General features: G+C 37.4%; 1 protein-coding gene across 1 annotated transcript; it reads right to left on the reverse strand.

The window, feature by feature from the left end:
* Nucleotides 1-335: 335 nt before the first annotated feature.
* Nucleotides 336-20,778, reverse strand: LOC132163259 (ABC transporter B family member 25, mitochondrial). Its single transcript, XM_059573471.1, has 20 exons — nt 20,433-20,778; nt 20,117-20,332; nt 19,851-20,037; nt 19,348-19,409; nt 19,084-19,127; nt 18,557-18,659; nt 18,221-18,328; nt 17,807-17,890; nt 17,634-17,694; nt 16,729-16,874; nt 16,509-16,625; nt 12,598-12,683; nt 11,171-11,259; nt 8,546-8,601; nt 5,516-5,596; nt 5,317-5,382; nt 5,115-5,207; nt 4,556-4,620; nt 1,131-1,266; nt 336-702 (listed from the first exon to the last, which is right to left on the reverse strand). The coding sequence occupies exons 1-20, from the start codon at nt 20,742-20,744 to the stop codon at nt 559-561; spliced, it is 2,256 nt and encodes a 751-aa protein (XP_059429454.1). The 5' UTR covers nt 20,745-20,778; the 3' UTR covers nt 336-558.
* Nucleotides 20,779-21,102: the final 324 nt, after the last annotated feature.

Genomic DNA, 21,102 nt, shown 5'->3' on the forward strand with positions numbered 1-21,102 from the left:
TTAAGCATGGTTTTAAATAGTAACGCTCGGTAGTCATATCTGTGCTAGGGTTTGCCGTTACGTGGAGTGACTAATTTGACAACTGTATGGTTCTTGAATTCCCTCTCTGAAGACGCTAAAAACTTCCATTTTGGCTCGATGTGAAATTATTACGTCATATTTGGTATAATTCCAACGCATTTGGTGGCGTCGTCATCGATACAACAAAACTATTATGATAAACTACAATAAAGCTTGAACATATTCAGCAACCCCAGTGCTGAATAACAAGGTCAGGCATGATATTTGTGCGCCTAAAAGCCTTCAGGCATGATATTCAGCTAAAAGCCTACACAGTGTGCCAATCTTTCCTGCTCAGATATCTATTGTCATAAGATATGTTAATTTCTTCCTCTCTTTGAGGCAAAAGAATAGGCATTTTCTGTACTGTATATCAACTTGAACATTGTTTATGAATAATGAAGTCAAAGGGTAAGATTGACAAAAGAGGAAACTAAACAAATTCCATTTCATTTTACGCGTCATTTTGTTCACCCTGAGAAAACTGAAGAGGGGCAATCATGCCTCAAATTTGATGGCTGTATCAAGTGCATCCACAGTGTTATTTTGCTGTCCCCACAGCTGTGCATATCTTCCTGCCTTTGACACTAGAACTTCATGGGGTCCCTGTTCAATGACCTTCCCATTTTCCAGAACTATGATCTGATATAATATTTTTAAAAGATGGATGAGTAACATATAAGATTATAGAAAACAGTATGCCAAAGAGGGAATGAATAGAAAACTTTGTAGCATACTAAAAGTGCCATTTTTTTTTCTTTATTGAGGCAAGTCGAATAATGCTAAAAATTACATTTTTATCCCCCAATTATCCTGCAACAATGCTAATGTGGTAGTCTAAAACAATCCTTGGATCAATCCTTGTTTTACAAAAAAGATATATAGGTTTGTTGAGACTGCCATATCAGTATTGTGGAATAGTTGTGGAATAAAAATATAATTAATAGCATTTCTCTTCGAAAAAAGAATCACCTTTTTCTAAGCCAGAAAAAAAAGAGCTAGATGTCCAACACAATCTTGAAAATTCTGCGCCATATGTTTGGCTCATAATTTTTACAAAGAATGCTTACCTCATCACATTGCATTGCAGTGGTAAGCCTATGAGCGATGAAGACTGAAGTTCGATTATTTGATAGGGACTTCAATGCAGTTAAAATCTCCGCTTCTGTTGTGCTGTCCAATGCACTTGTAGCTTCATCACATAACCTGAAGACATCAAGTGAAATTCATGTTACTGAAAAACAAACAAACAAAAAATGCAACTTATTTTTCTCCTTTCTATATTGAGAGAAGAATGTTAATAAAGATTTCAGCCAAGATTTTATGATATAGTCCCCCTATGATTATCATTCATTAGGCTTAAAATATGGCAATGAAACTTAAAATCAGGCCTCAAGTTAATTATTTATGGCTAAAATGCAAGTAAAATCAGTCATTTGGAGAGAAAGATTTGAAGAGCATTTGCTCACAAGATTAAATCTGGTAGCATATAATGCCACAGCCTAGAAATTTATTGCAAGCTCCACAAGAAAAGTCAAAAAAAAAAAAACATAAGTTAGAAACACCAGAGAAATTTAAAACCTAACAAATTTTGGACGACGCAATCAGCCTTCCTTTCCTCAACAGTGTGGGTGTGTACATATAAATGCGTTGTGCTGTGTTTATTCAGAAGGAAAAATATGACACTTTAATTTCATTGGTGAATTACCCAATAGATTTTGAATCCATGACCACACCCTCCACCCCATTTTTATTTTGGGGGCTGTGAGAGGGGGGTAGAGGGAAGTTGCTAAGTTTATTGGCCATAAGGAAAAGTATAGTTTTGACGGAAGAAAAAAAGAAGTTAAAATGATCTATCAGATATGACTAATCTATTTGTCAATTAGTAACTGTTATTGGCATAGGCAGTATGACACTTGGAGGTCATTGAACGACATCCATAAAAGAGACCAGAACAAAATACCTTGATTATACCATTAAAAAAAAAAAAAAAAAAGGTATTGTAAGATAGTCTCCAAAGAATAATAAAAAAGAAAATGGAAAATTCCAAAAAAAAATCAATAGATTAATAGAATCATCCATGACGAGTTCTCCAGGTAGGTACATAGAATGAATGAGTTTGAAGATTTTTTTTTTTTTGATAAGTAATGTTTTATATCAAAAGCGCAGAGGGACGCAACCTTAATACACAGGAAGTATACAAGGGAAACGTCTAACTAGAAGAAGAGAAAAGAACAAGGAAATCAAGATAGCTAACAACTAAAGGAGCGAGCCAAGCCGCTGTCTAAGTGTAGAGAGTATGAAAAAAGAAGGCCGTGAGTTCCTCCAAAGATCGCTCAAAATCCTGAAAGCATCTCTCGTTCCTTTCTGACCATAGGCACCACACAATGCATTGAGGAACCATTTTCCAAACAACGTCACTCCTAGAACGACCTCCCGACCACCAACAAGCAAACAAGCCCTCCACCTTGCTAGGCATAACCCAAGACAATCCAAAATGATTGAAGATAGCATACCATAAGGATCGAGCGATCTCACAGTGAAGGATCAAATGATCAATAGACTCCTCATCAATTTTGCACAAACAACATTTATTGATCACGATAAGATTCCTTTTTTTGAGATTATCAATAGTAAGGATCCTCCCTAACACCTCTGTCCAAGTAAGGAAAGCCACTCTCAAAGGTGCCTTGGTGCACCAAATACTCTTCCAAGGAAAAGAACCCGCCTCTTTGCTTACTAGGACATTATAGAATGATCTAACATCGAACTTCCCTTTTCTAGACGGGATCCACCAAATTTTGTCCTCCCCTCCCCTCCTCATTCTGTGGGAATAGAACAAAGTATAGAACGAGGCTAACACTTTCAATTCCCAATCGTGGACCGACCGAAATAAACTAACATTCCATTGAAGAGTTCCTCCTGTAAGCTCCAAATTGTCGGCGATGGACGCATCTTTTGCGTTAACTATATTGTAAAGGCCTGGGAGAGTTTCCTTTAGAATCGTATCTCCATACCAAACATCATCCCAAAATCTTATATGAGACCCGTCTCCTGGATCAAATTTAATGTGTTTAGAAAACACACGCCACCCTCTCCTAATATGCCTCCAAAGACCCACCCCATGAGGGCCAGGAGTGTCGACAGAATGCCATCCACCCCACTCAGAGCCAAACTTTGCATCCACTACAATTCTCCACCAAGCCTCTCTCTCATGCACATAACGCCATAGCCACTTCCCTAGTAAGGCTTGATTAAAAACTCTCAATTTCCTGATCCCTAAACCTGCTTTAGAGATTGGAGAGCATACCTTGTCCCAATTAACCAAGTGATACTTAAACTCTTCATTGAGGCCACCCCAAAGAAAGTCACGTTGAAACTTCTCAATTCGCTTGGCCACAGAAGCAGGTAAGGGAAATAAGGACAATAAATAAGTAAGAAAATTAGAGAGCGTACTCTTGATTAGAGTGACCCTTCCTCCCTTGGAAAGATATAACCTTTTCCAACTAGCCAACCTATGCTCAACCTTTTCCAATGTATCATCCCAAATGGTTTTGGCCTTAAAACTGGCGCCCAAAGGGAGTCCCAAATACTTCAAAGGCAGGGACGCTATACCACAGCCCAATACCCCAGCCAATTCTCCCATATTAGCCACCTCACCTACCAGAACCAAGGCTGATTTAGCCATATTGACCTTCAGACCAGAAACAGCTTCAAAACAAATGAGAAGAGCTTTAATAGAGTGGACTTGATCAATATTCGCCCCACAGAAAACCAACGTGTCATCTGCAAATAAAAGATGAGAGATGGTGACCCTCTCAGACATATTGGCTCCCACAGAGAAGCCCGAGATAAGGCCATTATCAATGGCGGCAGCAATCATCCTACTAAATGCCTCCATGATAATGACAAACAAGAAAGGAGACAATGGATCCCCCTGCCTTACCCCTCGAGAGCTTCTGAAAAACCCGGAAGGAGTACCATTGATCAACACAAAAAAGCGAGCAGTCGAAATACAACGCTCAATCCAAGAACACCATTTCTCCCTGAAACCACACCGCCTGAGGAGATACAATAGGAACTTCCAATCTATATGATCATAAGCCTTCTCCATATCCAATTTACAAAGCAGCCCCGATTCCCCTAAATTGATCCGGCTATCCAAACATTCACTAGCAATAAGGACCGAATCTGTAATTTGCCTGCCCTTCACAAATGCATTCTGAGGCTTTGAAATCACCCTATCCACAACCCTCCTCAACCTATTAGCAAGAACTTTAGCAATAATCTTGTAAGTCCCGCTTATAAGGCTTATAGGACGGAACTCCTTAAACTCAGAAGCCCCGGGCACCTTTGGAATAAGTGAAATGAAAGTAGCATTTATGTAACTGAATATTTTATTTATAGAATAAGCATTTATGTACTAAATATGCACACATACATTAATACAAACGACATTCTTAATCAAGAAGAAAAGATAAATGGAAATGCTCACATAATTGCAGGGGATTTCAGAAATGCACGAGCTAGTGCCACACGCTGCTTCTCACCACCACTTAACTGCATAGAAAAGCCACCCAATCACTAAAAATTCAAGAGTTGACTGACAAGCTCTCCAAGTTTTTTCTTTTCATTGCAGTTATTTGTTCACAATTCTCTAGAAACCTTTAAGGTCTGCACTGAGCATTGCCTTTGCCAAATGTAGATGTAAAACTCCATAAGAGCTCACCAAATATATATTTTCTTATGTGGTGTCCACCTAGAACTTTAGAAAAACACGTTTACAATAGTTTTCAAAGCTAATTGTGTACACAATGGATCTCTGTCGAGTACAAAGACACTCCTATACAGCTTAAAGTGTTAAAAGGACAATCTTATTACCAACATACACAGACACATATATCTTATTGAGAGCTGGTTCTTGCATTCACTAGAGTAGTCATATGTTTGGACAGCCAACGCCCTACTCTATCCAGCAGCCCAGCCGGCAAAGAGGGTTGTCTTACCGGTTACCACCATAATTAAAAAATGTATTACTGTAGTAGTCCTCTCACCTTCAGCCCTCGTTCCCCCACAACAGTAGAATATTTCTCAGGGAATTTCATGATAGTGTCATGAATAGCTGCACGTCGAGCGGCATCATACACCTTAACAGAAAAAGTATTTGGCTATAAAAAACAACCTAGGATATTCAACAGTGCACAATTTGCAGAGCAAAATAAACAAATGAAGAAGTAACACAATTTCATCAAATACCTCTTCTTTCATTGCCGAAAGACGACCATAGTGAATGTTATGGAATATTGTATCATTGAAAAGCACCTGTCCATCAAACACAAGTTGCTCGTCTTTTAAATATTACAACTTGCAAGATCTAAAAGGGTTACATTTTCATTTATATGTATAAAAGAGTAGAATTAGACGAACAAAAGCCAAATCACTTAATTGAACTAACCGTATCTTGTGGCACAACACCAATAGATTTCCGTAGACTCTCAAGTGTCACCTCACAAATATCTTGACCATCTATCCTTATCTGTCAAAAAATTCAGTGGTCATGCGGGGAAGCAAGATAATGATTGAAATGTCATCGTAGATTACAAAGATGACTTCCAGTTTGAATGTAACTGAGAACAAAATATTCTTCGTCAAATCACATTAAAGCAACCTCTCAAGTCTTCATCCACCAAAGTATATTCCAGGAATGAGAAAATAGAATTGAGCACATTTTACAATGCTAGAGATAAAGCTAGATAAGACAAAATCCTCCAAAATACCTACATAACAAGTTTCTAGGGTGAAAAGGAATCGGTTACTGATAACTGCAATAATTGGCACCCAGAAAAAGGTGTCCTTCGAAGCTTTAAGAATACATAGAATTCTACAAAGGTGATCATCTATTTGTATATCAATTGTGTAGGTCTACTCCTCACTTCATGTACTGTGCCACCAATAATGCTTAAGAGAATGGGCTATAATTGCAACAAGTGGCAGTCTAAAATGTTGACAAGTGTCCCTTTAATGCATCCCTATAATGCTTATATAATATATAATATATAAGCATAAATCAAAACATATTTGAAATCTAAATCAAATAGGATTTCTTTAGTATCCTAATATTAATAGGTAAAGTGTTATTAATGTCCAAATCAAATAAGAAAACAAATAAATACAAATCATATAATATTGAGGAATCAAATATTTATTTGAAAAGAACTATTACAATTCAAGAAATTCTCTAAGGCATGGAATCAAAAACTCTAATGACCCTCATCTTTAACACGTTTTTATAATTTCCATTTATAGATGTTTTTCTTCCCTAAATATGTTTAAAGCAGAATAATAACTGCATAAGTTAGAAAATCTGCTTCAAAATATAACCTAGGATGGAATTTCCTATTCCTATATATAAAATTTAATTAGGAATATTTTTGGAAACTGGTGAACAAATAAAGAGATTCTTGGAATTTACTTATCTCACATGTTTTCTCCTGAAAATATGAAGAAAACAGAAGAAATATGGATTTATTAAAAAACATATATGTAGGGCAGAGTTCATTAGCAAAGTGATAAGGACTATTCTCCATGCTTAAGAAATAATAATGATCTCTGTAGTGCGTTAAGCAATGTATTTTATGACTGTTTTTTGTTGTTTAATGTTGGTATTTGATCCATCCAATCGTCACCATAGGGCAGAATCAACAGTTGTTTGAATTTAATGAATTCTTCTATAACCTTTCTTTTCTTTCTTTTTTAATTTTTTTAAATTTTTTCATTAATATTGTTTATATTTTTTGCTATGCTTTTCGAAGATGTTTTCCGAAAATATTTTTGAAATTTAATTATAATGTAGTTAAGTTGGAAGTTAAATGAACCTTCTTAAGCCCAAATATTCCCATGACAAATAAACCCTAAAGAAAAAAAAATATTAAATAATGCACTAAAAATAATAATATTACCTCCCCAATAACCAAGATTTAACATTTTAAATGGTTTTAGGGTGGCTAACATTGTTAAATAGGCCAAAAGTTTCCAGCAGTTTCATACTTGGGTGCATATATGTAACACTCTAGTCCCAAATTGGGAAGAAGAGTTACCCATATAGAGTAGATGGTTTATTGAAAGACACTCTTGGGTGCTAAGACTCACATTGCTTACCTATTAAATGAAATTAGGCTTTGTATGTGATTCTAGAAAAGTTCCAAATTGAATAGTCCTTTTGAGGTGATAGCGTAGATATGACTAGTGATTTTTCTTAAGTTGTTACAACCTTTCTTTTCTATCTTTCTTTTTTTTCTTTTTCTCTTTCATTATTATTATTTTTATTTTTTGATATTCTTTTCTAAGACACTTTCACAAAGAGATTTTTGAAATTAAATTATAATGTAGTCATTGAAAAGTAGCATGAGAATTCGAAAAATGAATAGTTAAGCTGTAAACATCAACACCAAAGAAAAATTGTTAAATAATGCAGTAAAAATAATAATATTACCTCCCCAATAATCAAAATTTAACATTTTAAATGGTTTCAAGGCTGCTAACATTGTTAAATAGGCCAAAACTTTCCAACAGTTTTGTACTTTGGTGCATATACATTCAATAACTATTCAAAAATTTCAATAACAATAGTTAATAAGATGTAGGATAAAAAATAGCCAAAATTTAATATATAAAATAGTTTTAGGGTGGCTAAATATCTTACAAGTAGCATTTCGTGACTTCTTTTGTTGTTTAATATTGGTTTAATTTGATCCACATATCCAACTATCACTATAGGACAAAAATTAACAGTTGTTTGAATTTAATGAATTCCTCTATAACATTTCTTTCCTTTCTTTTTTTTTTTCTTTTTCATTGTTATTATTTACCTTTTTTCCTATTCTTTTCTAAGACGTTTTCACAAAAAGATTTTTGAAATTAAGTTATAATGTATTCATTGAAAAGAAGCTTGAGAATTGGAAAAAGGAATAGTTAAGCTAGAAGTTAGAGAAACTTTCTTAAGACCAAATATTTCAATGGCAATAATAAGCATCAACACTAAAAAAAATTTTGTTTTGTTAAATAATAAGAGAAAAAAAAACCATTAAAAATAATAATATTACCTCCCCAATAACAAAAAGTTAACATTTTTAATGGTAGAAATCAACAGTTGTTTGAATTTAATGAAAAGTATACTTAAAAATAGAACCATCAACTTTTATAATAATTACCAATATCCTTTTCTTTTCTCTTTTTTTCCTTTTCTAATTATTTATATTAAGGGGTAAACTCCATAACTATTTTCAATTTTGTCTAGCTAATCAGAATTTGCAAACAGTAGAAGCAAATTCAGTACTGATGCAAGTAACAAATGCAAACCTATGTTATAGGTATCATTCAAGAATCAGCTATATTAGGATTGTACTCCATGAGGAAGATACCAATTTATTAAGCCATATTGTGCCGATAGCAAACAAATACAGAGAATAGCAGCTTCAGTTCTTACACTTCCAGAATGGGCGTCGAAAAACCTGAAGAGCAATCTAAGAATGGTTGATTTGCCTGCAAGCAGATACGAGTTCTAATCCTTAGTGATGCTGCACGGAGATAGAGTACAAAAGCATTCTATGTTGCAATAACATGGTTCATGGTTTAACACAAACAAAAGTGAAGCATTGCAAAGCTACATTCATAAATAAAGACTAAAAACACTTGTTCAGGTATCTTGTGAGAGTCAAAGTAAATGATCATACACATGATTACTGTGAATAGATTAGTATGTTTGCATAAGATCCTATGTGTAGACTGAAGAGAGCAAAAACTTGAAAAGAAGTTGAACAGACATTACACCCAAAGCTTATAAAAGGCCTACTAACTTAATAAAACATTTTATAAGAAGCATAATTCCATCACTAATTTTCAAACATTTATGATTTGTGAACCCCAAAAAGAATCCTCACATTGAGTGGGTGTTACATGAATGTTAAGTCCCACATTGGTTCCTTATTAGTTAAGACTGGGCTATGTAAGTGATCCTAAGGAGCCCCAATTATAACATTGACTAGTTTTCTTGAGGTATAAGCGTAGATGTGGTTAGTGTTTTCCCAAAGTTATGACATGCGTTCTTCATGTAGAAATTTGTGATAAAATGTAAATTGTGAGAAAAAGAGGGGAAGCAAGAGAGAAAAATGAGAAGAGAGTGTTGGGGTAGTTTAGCATTAGACGCCTATGTCCACCATTAGGAATTGCCCTAAGGACTACATTTTGCTATTGTTAAACTTGATTTGTTTACAATACAAATGATCCCTTTTATGGGGAAAATGTGGTAGGTGAAGTGGACAAATAAGGTAATGTGGTAAGTGGAGTGAACACAAATAAGGTAAGGTGGTTGGTGGAGTGAATACAAATAAGGTAATGTGGTAGGTGATGTGGATACAAATAAGGTAACCAAATTCTAAGATTTGATTACAATCACTAGTAAGGAAAAATATCAACCTAAAATAGAGAATCACACATTCTAGCATTCCCCCCTCAAACTCAAGCTTCCCGAGAAATAAAGGAATTGATTGATCTTTTTTTTTTTTTTGCTAAAATGGATCTAGTGCAGCAAGGGCCAAATTTTCAGAATGAGCTTGGCCTTCAAATTCGTTGATGAAGCTGATGGAATATTGTGCGGCAGCAGCAAAAGGCTGAATGTGAGCTCGGCTAGGGCCAGATTCAGGTGCGACGCATAGCCAAGATTGGGTGTGAGATTGGAGGTGACACCAGACAAGTGATGCCAGAGGTGGCAGCCCGATGATGGCCGAAAAATAAGGCCAACTATGGGCTGAAAATGGGCCAAATTACGCTAACTATTGGCCGAAAACTGGGCCTACCAAGGGCCAAAAGAGTAGGACACTAGAGCGAAAAGACGGGTCCTACTTGGGCCAAAAGATAAGACCACCTGGGCCAAAAAGACAAGTCCATGTGGGCCAATGAAGACAAGATTTGAAAAGGTTCAAGTCCACATGAAAGTGGCTCTAATACTATGTAGAATTACCATTTAACCCAAAAGCTTAAACCGATAAGAAATGGTTAATTTAATCATTTAATTTATATTTTAACACTTCCCCTCACGTGTGAGCTCAAACTCCCCCTTAATTAGTAAGACCTAACACATGAAATATTTAATTAAAATTGAAGGTAAATGGCAAAGACAAGGTTCAAACTCGTAATATTTGCTTTGCTACCATTTAGAAATTTGTGATAAAATGTAAATTATGAGAAAATAAGTGGAAGCAAGAGAGAAAAAAGAGAAGAGAATTTTGGGGTGGTTCGGCATTTAATGCCTATGTCCACCACAAGGAATTTCCCTAAGAGATTGTAACACCCCGACCCTATATTGGGAAGAGGAGTGGCCCACTTGCGTAGGTGTTTTATAAAAAGACACTTATGGGTGTTAAGTCCCACATTACTTACTTACTAGGTGAAATTATCAGTAATTTTAGGGAAGCTCTAAATTGACTAGTCCTTTTAGGATAATAGTGTAAATATGGCTAGCGTTTTCCGGGGATAGTTACACGAGGGCTATCTATTTTCAAATCATGGGTAGGTGATCTATAGAAAGACACTCATGGGTGTTAAGTCCCACATTGCTTACTTATCAAGTGAAACTAGGCTTTATAAGTGATTCTAAAAAAGCTTCAATTTTTTTTTTAAAAAAAAAAATGACAGGGAACCCTTCAATGCAGGTCCACTTCGTATACCCATTCCTGCCGGGCCAACGCTAGACCCATGCATAGCACCCCCTCCACACAGATTGGGTAAGACTCAAGTTTTGCCAATAGCCGTAGCTCTAAGGAATTGTTTGCACCCAATGAAAATCAAACTTTAGACCTAATGGGGATGCTACTAAAACTAAGGTCCTTACCACTTGAGCCACCCCCTAGGATTAGAAACTCAAAACTGACTAATCTTTTTGGATGATGGCCCAAATGTGGCTAACGTTTTCCCTAAGTTGTTACACGAGGGCCATCTATTTCCAATTCATGATATGAGACATCTGAATGTAATATATCCTTGCTTTAAAATAATTGCAAATTATAGCAGATAATCAATAGGAATTACGAGTTCTGACACATTAAATCCTTACCACTGCCACTGGTTCCAACAATAGCCACACTTTTCCCAGCTGGTACAACAAAAGATATCCCATCAAGAATCTTTCTTTCTGTTAGGTAGCTGAATTTAAGTAAAACAATTAAAATGCATTAACAATCAGTAATGTAGTAAGCTTATTGATAAGATTAATACAGTAAATGAAATCTCCAATTGAATTCCATGGTAATCATGCGTCACATTCGTAGTCCATAAAGACCTGAAACATGCACACTATATAAACCACGTTGAAAATTCCATAATACTTTATGATGAACAAGAGTCAGAGTCAGTCACAGAGAGAGAGAGAGATCTAAAGATTTCTACTTTTCAGAGTTATCTAGGAATAGGCAAAACACGGTAGGTTGATACAAATAAGCATCAGTAAAATTTGTACCTCAATAATGAATCCAAGAGTTTGAAGGGATTTTAGAACCCAAAGCAAAGCTTACAAATTGTAAATGATATAAACAACACAAAAAGGAATAACTTTTTTTTGATAAATAAGTAATTCATTGAAAAGCGCAGAAGGACACAATCCTAGTACACAAGATGTAAACAAAGAAAGGCCCCACTAAAGGCAAAAAGAAGAACAAAAAGCCAAAAATTGAGGCATAGTAGAAAACTGAGACACATTAAAAGCCAAAAAGGAAAAACTTATACAAGATAACTGTGAGAAATTACACAAATACACTCTCTTAGCAGAATACTAACCTATAATTGAGTCCAAAAACATTGCAGATATTGAATAGGTAAATGGCAGAGATTATTTATGACAGTCTATTTGTAACAAATAAAAGAGTTGCTAAAGGTAAGGCTGAATATAAAACATGACACAGAAGAAAGTCTTCAAGGACTGATATCTCGTACATGTGCTTGCAATTCAAGATCCACAACCCAACATTTGTTGGCGTTAGTGTGTGCTCGATGTCCATTCTTAGCACACTTCCCAACATCTAAATTTGTTGGGAATGATGATCACCAACACAATACCAGAGTTTGGTGGACTATAAGACTTTGATTCAAGTCTTGGTGACCCCAACTTACTCCCATAATCTCTTCTATTACCCATGTGCAAGGGTCATATTTCTTAACAGGTATTAGGTGAGCATGCTCATCTTGGGATGTTAGTGTGAGTGCTTGATATATATTTTTAGCCTACTTCCTATCTAGCTTGGACTTTTGGGATATTGGTATGAATAGATGGCTCCAAAGTATCCAAAGAAGAAGGTCCGAATTATGTGATGTGATCATTTTTCAAATAAGACATCCCAACTGATGACCACCTTCCGCTTCTTGTTACACCATCAAATTATGCAACTATCTCAATCATTATGTCTATAAGCCAATATACTGGAGTAATAGCTAGGCAAAACTCATCCTAATAACTGGAAAACAAAAAATAAAAAATAAATCAGCTACCTAAAGTGTACATTGTCAAACTGAATTCTCCCTCCATCCAACTTAAGAGGCTTTGCGTCATCTTTATCTCTAATTTCAGGCCTCTCCTGCATTAATCATAGTAAGAAAAAAAATGCTATGAGAACACAATGAAACAGGCATTGAGAAATAAAGTTTAGACTACGAGGAAGAATAACAAACAAATAACTTGTGTAAAGCGAGAAAAAAGTCCATCTATCTATAAAAGAGTATGTATCTCCTTTTCCTGTCTTCTTTTTTTTTTGATAAGTAATTATGTGATATAAAACAAGAGCGCAGAGGGGCGCAACCCATTTACACGGGAAGTATAAACGAGAGCTCCTAAGAGGGAGAGAAATGAAAAAGAAAATCAGTGAAACTAAACTCTAAAGGAGCTAGCCATGCGGCCGTCCAAGAGTAGAGAGTAAAGAAGAAAAAATGGGTCAATTCCTCTAAAGTCCTAGTGGAATTTTCAAAACATCTAGCATTTCTTTCAACCCAAATACACCACATAAGACACAGAGGGATCATCTTCCACACAACTGCGCTTCGGGAACTACCTCCCGACCACCAACTATCGAACAAATCCCTCACCCTGCCAGGCATGACCCAATGCAAACCAAACCGAATAAAGATCGACTGCCAAAGAGCACTCGCGAGCTCACAGTGGAGAAGAAGATGATCGACTGTCTCTCCGGACTTTCTGCACATACAACACCACTCCATAACCACTATGTTCCTTTTACGCAAATTATCGTGCGTCAATATTTTGCCTAAGGCTGCAGTCCACCCAAAAAAAGCCACTCTCAAGGGAGCCTTAGTACGCCAAATGCTCTTCCAAGGAAAAACCTCTTGATAAGAGTGAGACAAAGCCTTGTAGAGTGACTTAACCTCAAACTTTCCTTTCTTGGACGAAATCCAACACATACGATCAGTCACTCCTAAGGAAATCTTGCATGAATACAACCGATCAAAAAAAGGAGAAACCAAATCCAGCTCCCAATCTTGAACGGACCTAACAAAAATAACATTCCATTCAACTCTCCCATTCCTCCAAGTAAAGTTATCCTTCACCCAAGCTTCTTTATGACTGGCAATACTAAATAAGGACGGGAAAGCTTGGTTCAAGGAATTCTCCCCACACCAAACATCATGCCAAAAGCGAACTTTCGAACCCTCCCCCACCTCGAACCGGATCCCTTTAGCAAAAAAATTCCACCCTTGACGAATGTGCTTCCAAAGACCCACACCATGGGAGCCTGAAACCTCCTTTGTGCACCACCCACCTTCCTTATCTTCATACTTAGCTTTAATAACCTTACACCAAAAAGCATCGCTCTCATTCGCATACCTCCAAAGCCACTTCCCCAAAAGAGCTTGATTAAATTGGTGCATCTTCCGAATGCCAAGTCCTCCATATCGAAGGGGACGACAAACTTGATCCCAACCTACAAGATGCATTTTAGTCTCATCTCCCATTCCTCCCCACAAGAAATCTCTTTGGACTTTCTCAATCCTTTTAGCTACACTTATAGGAATCGGGAACAAAGACAAGAAATAGGTCGGAAGATTAGCCAAAGAGCTTTTAATAAGAGTTATGCGGCCTCCTTTAGAGAGATACATCCTCTTCCAACCCGCCAACTGACGCTCCATCTTTTCAATCACATCATTCCACATAACCGTATCCTTATACGGCGCCCCTAGAGGGAGGCCCAAATACTTCATAGGCAACTCGGCAACACTACACCCAAGGATACTAGCTAACACCCCAATGTTCTCCACCTCACCAATAGCCACAATCTTGGATTTTCCCAAATTCACTTTTAAACCCGAAACAGCTTCGAAGCATAAAAGAATAAGACGTACATACCGGATTTGCTCAATAGAAGCTTCACAAAAGATCAAAGTATCATCTGCAAATAAAGAGTGAGAGACCCTCAAATCCGATAAGACCCTATTTCCCACCGAGAACCCATTCAAAAGACCTTGTTCTACCGTCGCATTTACCATTTTACTCAGAGCCTCCATAACTAGCACAAACAACAAGGGAGAGAGAGGATCCCCTTGCCGGATTCCCCTCGAACTCTTGAAGAAGCCTTCCGGCGAGCCATTCACAAGAATGGAGAATCTCACCGACTTAATACACCACTCTATCCAAGCCCTCCACCTCTCTCCAAAACCACATCTATGCAGCAAATACAAAATAAAGTCCCAATTGACATGGTCATAGGCCTTTTCCAAGTCCAATTTACACAGAACACCTGGCAACCCTGATTTCATGCGACTATCCACGCTTTCATTGGCAATGAGAATGGAATCAAGGATTTGCCGACCCCCTATAAAGGCATTTTGGGAATAGGAAATGACCTTACCCAAAACAGTTTTCAACCTATTGGCAAGCACCTTAGCAACAATTTTGTACACCCCTCCCACCAAACTAATGGGCCTAAAGTCCTTCATCTCCACCGCTTCCGCCTTCTTCGGAATCAAAGAAATAAATGTAGCATTCAAGCTCTTCACCAATTGACGTCTTCGAAAGAACTCAGCAAAAACCGCCATAACATCTTGTTTAATTACTCCCCAACAAGCTTGAAAAAAAGCCATGGAGAAGCCATCTGGACCCGGGGCCTTGTCACCATCCATGCTTTTTACCACCTCCCAAACCTCCTTTTCCTCAAAGTCTCTTTCTAACCACCTATTATCCTCCTCATCAATAGACAAAAACGGCTAGTTATCCATTCTAGGACGCCAAGAACTTTGTTCCGAGTATAAACCTTGATAGTACTGCACTATGTGATCTTTTATTGCAGCTGGGTCCTCCTTTTCCTGTCTTCATTAGAAGAGTTCATGAAATATGAATTTGCTTTCTTGTTACAACAGATGAGCAAAGTCTTTGTGAAAGTGAAATGAGTAAAGAAAAACATATGTAGCCAAACTAAGCAAAAATCATTTTTTTTCCCAGCGTTTGTTGCCTCAAAAACAATTTTATTCTAGATCTTAACTCCTACAAAAGATATCACAAGGCATAAACACTACTGATATGAAAAAAGATCCAATGTAATACATTGGATTGGGAGGAGACGGTCTTAGCCTCCCTCTTCTCGCTCTTGTATTCGACCTCGATTCGTGGGGAAGGGGAGGATCGGATGTGGTAGACCCCTTCTAGAAAAGGGAAGTTTGAGGTTCGCTCTTTTTATAGGATGCTTGTCTCAAAAGAGTCCAATCACTTTCCTTGGAAAAGTATTTGGCGCACAAAGGCTCCTTCGAGAGTGGCCTTTTTTGCTTGGTCGGCCGCCCTTGGGAAATCTCTCACTTTGGATAATGCTCGGAAGAGAGGCATTGTGGTGATTAATCGTTGTTGTATGTGTAAAATGGATGGAGAGTCTGTGGATCACCTTTTTCTTCATTGTGGGGTAGCGCGCAAGCTGTGGGAGGTTATTTTCTCCCGCTTCAATTTGTGTTGGGTTATGCCTAGAAGTGTCAAGGATTTGTTTGCCAGTTGGTGGTCGGGTGGGAGATCTAGTAGTGCCGTGGTGTGGAAGATGGCTCCCCTTTGTCTTTTATGGTGCCTGTGGATGGAGAGAAATGCGAGATGCTTCGAGGATTTGTCGAGGACACTTGAGGACCTTGTTTATTTCTTTTTGTACACTCTTTTCTCTTGGACTGCAGGTTGGCTTGCTCCTATAGTGATTAATTTTCCTGATTTCCTCTCTATGTTCTCTTCTTGTCTCTCCCCTGCTTAGTCACTCTCTTGTATACTCCCTGTGTACTTGGGCTGCGCCCCTGTGTACTTGGGTTGCGCCCCTCTGTGCTCTTTAATGCATTATTACTTATCAAAAAAAAATTAGACAATTTTATCCCAGCCATTGAAAATTAAACTGCACAAGAATTGTAGGAAGTCCCTTGAGAAATACCTCCAGTAACTGAAACATGGACTTCATGTCAACAAGACTCTGTATGGTCTCACGATAGACACTGCCAAGAAAATTCAGTGGAAGAGATAATTGGAAGAGAAGCCCATTCACCATGACCTGTATGTATCATGACATTAACCCACAATTTGTGTGATCACCACTCAATCACTTTATAACATTCAAACTTCTTTACAAGGAAGTGCATAAGAACATATTTTACCAAATCACCAACTGTCATCTCCCCATTCATTATTCCATGTGAACATAACACCATAGCTATTGACAGAGCTGTGCTAAATATTACATTTTGGCCGAAGTTCAAATATGCAAGACTACGCTGTGTTTTTAAAGCAGCATCCTCATACCCTGAGTAATAGAATCACCAACAACAACAGAAACAGCATTAAGATTCAATTAGGATAAATTTCTAAAGATAATAGTTTAAATGAAAGGATATAACTTGCATTTTTGCATAACTATTAGGAAGAAAAACAACAGCAAAGGCTAAAGATTAAAAGGTCCTTGAACTATATTAGTGCTAGATAAAAAAAGACTGTCCGACAACATCTGAGCCATATTGAAATTGATTGGCTGGTCACATAAGATCATCTTTTAAACTATTAGAAGTATGAAGCAGGAGCAATCTCCTAGTCCATATAAAGATAGAAGTGGTAACAGAGCAGAATTAGGACAGGACTTCTTAAACCTAAACCCCACAAGGGCAAGTTTGTTTTCAACCACCAAAAACAAGACAGGCTCCAAAATTGGGAACCAAACCCAGCCACCCCACCCAGTTAGCTTGGTATTGTCCACACAAAAGACAGCCTGTAGGGTGGGCAATTGTCCATTTGTGAGAGAGAGAGAAATCTGGTATGGTAGTTCTTCATCAAAATTTGTCAATTGTCCTAAATGATAAGGGCTGTGGTCCACATTGAAGGTCCCAATTATTTCATGCATTAGAACCAAGAATGAAGAAGAAAAAAGGTCTTCTAAATGAGGTGGCACAGCAACTAGGCCTCTCTGCCCCTCACTATCACAGAACCAAGTGGGCTTCATCCCTTTATACCCAATACAATTGCATTAATAATTTAAAGTAAAAACTACTGTGATACCAAGACAACTTACTTTTTAAGTACTCATCATATTTCTCAACTTCAAAGCCTTCATTGTTAAAATATTTCACGGTCTGAAAAAAATAACACAGCATCACTTCAGAACAGAGAGGGAAAAATGGCTAGAATGCGAGAAAATAATGCATAAGGAGAAAAGCAGGCATACAAAGTTCATCAGAGCCTCACCTCATAATTAATAAGTGAGTCAATTGCCCTTGAACTTGCATCATTATCAGCTTTATTCATGGCCTTTCTAAACTTAGTCCTCCACTGGAAAAGACAAAGAAACCCTTAATTGATAATGGTAAGCCCGAGATGGAAGCCCCATTCCAAACTCCGCTCCCCCCCACACACACACAAAAAAAAAAAAAAAAAACTCTTGAAAAAAATATCTTATAAATTCAAGCTCATAGGACCATCAGGAGACAATAGCACATATGCTTTTAAACATTGTGAAGTCGCTTAAGATATTTTTGCAATGCCTACAAAAATAGACTAATATATCGATGCAAAAGAAAGGAAATGAAGTCTACAATAACTTCCATTTCTTGGAGCCATATCCACATGTTATTGATAAAGACCTGACAGGAGAAATGATACCTGTGTCACCGTTAATGTAAAAATAATATATGCAGCGACTGATAGTGAAGTAATCCATGCAAAGGGTGCTCCAAACTTGTATGCCAGTATACCTGATACCATAGATATCTGGAAGGATACATGTTAAATCTGTAGAAGTGGTTCAGGAAGAAAGAAGCAGCAGCGAGGATGATAATGTAATAAGAAAATGTAACCAAGAAAATGGCCATAATGTAGCCCAATATAAATCATCCATATGTCACCATTCCATTCAAACAGAAGCATCCAAAATTGCAAAATCCAGTGTCATCATAAATGTTACGTAGTTAAATAACAATCAAATCTACATCCTCTTACCTCTAAGATGGTGGGTACAATATTGAACACCATAGACGAGAGAATGAAATTTATTGCGCGGCTACCACGATCAATGATTCTATTCAATGCACCTGTTTCTCGACTGGAAATACAGTAGCCAAGTGAGAAAAAAGAAACACATGGAGCTTAGCTACTCAATAGTGTTTCTATTGAAACAACAACAAAAAAAAAAAAAAAAAAGAGTTATTACAACAAACTTTTTTATTGCATAAGGGCAGTCACCCTGAATTTATGCATTGATATTGCATAGAGATATAACTTTGACAATATTGGAGCACTTGCGTGCTACACAATATTGGCACAACATACTGAACAAATGCAAATTTAAAGTAGAGCATCTTTTTTTAATCATTGCAACTCCAAAAATGGACTAATATATACTCGAGAACTGAACTAGTTCATTGGGGAAGAAATAAAAATTGCATCCTGATGCTGGTTCTTAGTAACAACTAGAGACATATAGAAAGGAAAAAAAACAACAAAATTCTCTGAGTTAGATGCAATACCTAAGATGATATTGAAGGTCAAGATCATGCAAATGTGAAAACACCTGCAGAAAGTTAGATACAATTACGTCAGTCGTGTTGAAGGAATTAGCTGAGGTTTATATAAGCATCTCAATAGTAGGAAACGTGGAATCACAAGAAAGAAGAATGCGGGGGATGTACAAATGCAAATGGCATATTGGGAAATAAAGTGTTAGACATGCATAATGCAATGATGTCGTAAACTCCAATGAAATAAATGAAAAAGCTTTTGCAGCTACATACTCTCCGAGATACTGATCGAATTGTTCGCAAAGCAACCTTAGAAAACACGGCAGTCCGCAGTTCTGCCACAAGAGAGTTGCATTCAGTTACAAGAAAGAATGAAATGAATGGATGGTGAGAAATCACCAAGAAAATCAATGAAGAAATTGTAGTAGATGGTTTCTGATGTTAAATTTCCAATTATCCCAAAAGCTTAAGCCGATAGGAAGAAATAAATTTAATCATTTAATCAATATTCTAGCACTTCCCCTCACGTGCGGGCTCAAACCCCCTTTTAATAGGTGAGGTTCAACACGTAAAATATTTAATTAAAATGGGAGGTAAATGAACCTTTGACTCAGATACCATGTTAAATTACCACTTGTCCTAAAAGTTTAAACAAATAGGAAGGGATGAATTACTCAATATTCAGGGAATGGGAATGCATATATGGTTAAAGGTGGAAGCAGAAACAGAAGAGTGACATCTAGACAAGAATCAGCAATTACTTCATGCGGTAGTACCGTTGAAAGCAGAAGCACCCGTGCGTGCAATCCCGTATCCAATCAAAACGGCAGCTGGGGTGGCAAAAAGAACTAAAGCAGTTGAATTAGCGGTAGTAAAGGAAGCGAGAGCAGTAGCATTGCCAGTAGCGGTTGTTAGCCAATCAATGGCGAGTTTGAAGAGGAAGGGCACCTGAACGTTCAAAACCTGAAAAAGAGAACAAAGTAAAATTAGACCCAGTGGAGAAGGGAACGGGGTGGAGCAGTAGTGATTACTGACTTCTAACCTTAGCACCGACGAGAAAAGCCAAGGCAGTGAGGACCCTGAGACGGAATTCGGGGTTATCTTTCATCCATAAGTAACTGGCAAGAGTACGGAAGATTTTCGTGTCGGCAACTTCGTTCTGAGGAGATCCCTTGGCTTTTTCAAGCTTATTCGAATCGGTGGTGTCAGTTTTGGAGGTTGAGGTTGAGAACAAAAGGCGCCCATTCAGCATGGAACTCTGCTTGACAAGTAAATAGAGGTACCCAATCCAGTAATTAATTAGTTGAGCATCATGAAATGTTGAGATGAAAATATAAAAGCTGGATACAACGACTAACAGGATGTTGAGGGTAAGGTCTGGCTGCTCTGCTGGGCGAAGAAGAATAAGAAGGTGAATCGGAAAGGAAGGCCTTGAGGAGATTGGGATGAGTTCGTCTTTTGATATTCCAGTTGGCGTTGCTGTCGAGTGGACGTGGGCCACCACCAGCAGCGGCATCGAAGGCGATAGTTGAATTACGAAGAAGAGGAATAGGAGGAGGACGGTAGGAGCGTAGGAGAGTGGCAGCACTAGCAGTTGGATACAGAATCTTGCATTGGAGGAGTAGCCCAGGAGCCCTAAGGCGGCTCCGCGATGCAGCGGTACCAAGCATTCTTTTTTATTCAACTGAGCCAGCCACTTCACAATTCGCATTCGTACCCCAAATTTCAACTGTGTAATAACGACAACGGATAAAGCATATACGGATTTGGCTTATATGCTGTTATTAAAATAACAGCATGATCAAAATTGAATTTTTTAAAATTTCTTTTTATTTTCTCTCTCTTATTAAATGTTTTTAAAAATAGGTCAACTTTAAAATTCAATTTTAACCGTTGATTCAACTACAGCATACATGTTATTTTAATAACATGTAAGTCGGATCCGATACAAAAGGAGAGAAATAACGAAAGCTCAAATCGGACTATTTATTTATTTATTTATGGGTAAATATCTCTAAAATCATTGGT

Source organism: Corylus avellana, chromosome ca10 (genome assembly GCF_901000735.1).
Source record: "Corylus avellana chromosome ca10, CavTom2PMs-1.0".
Lineage (NCBI taxonomy): Eukaryota > Viridiplantae > Streptophyta > Magnoliopsida > Fagales > Betulaceae > Corylus > Corylus avellana.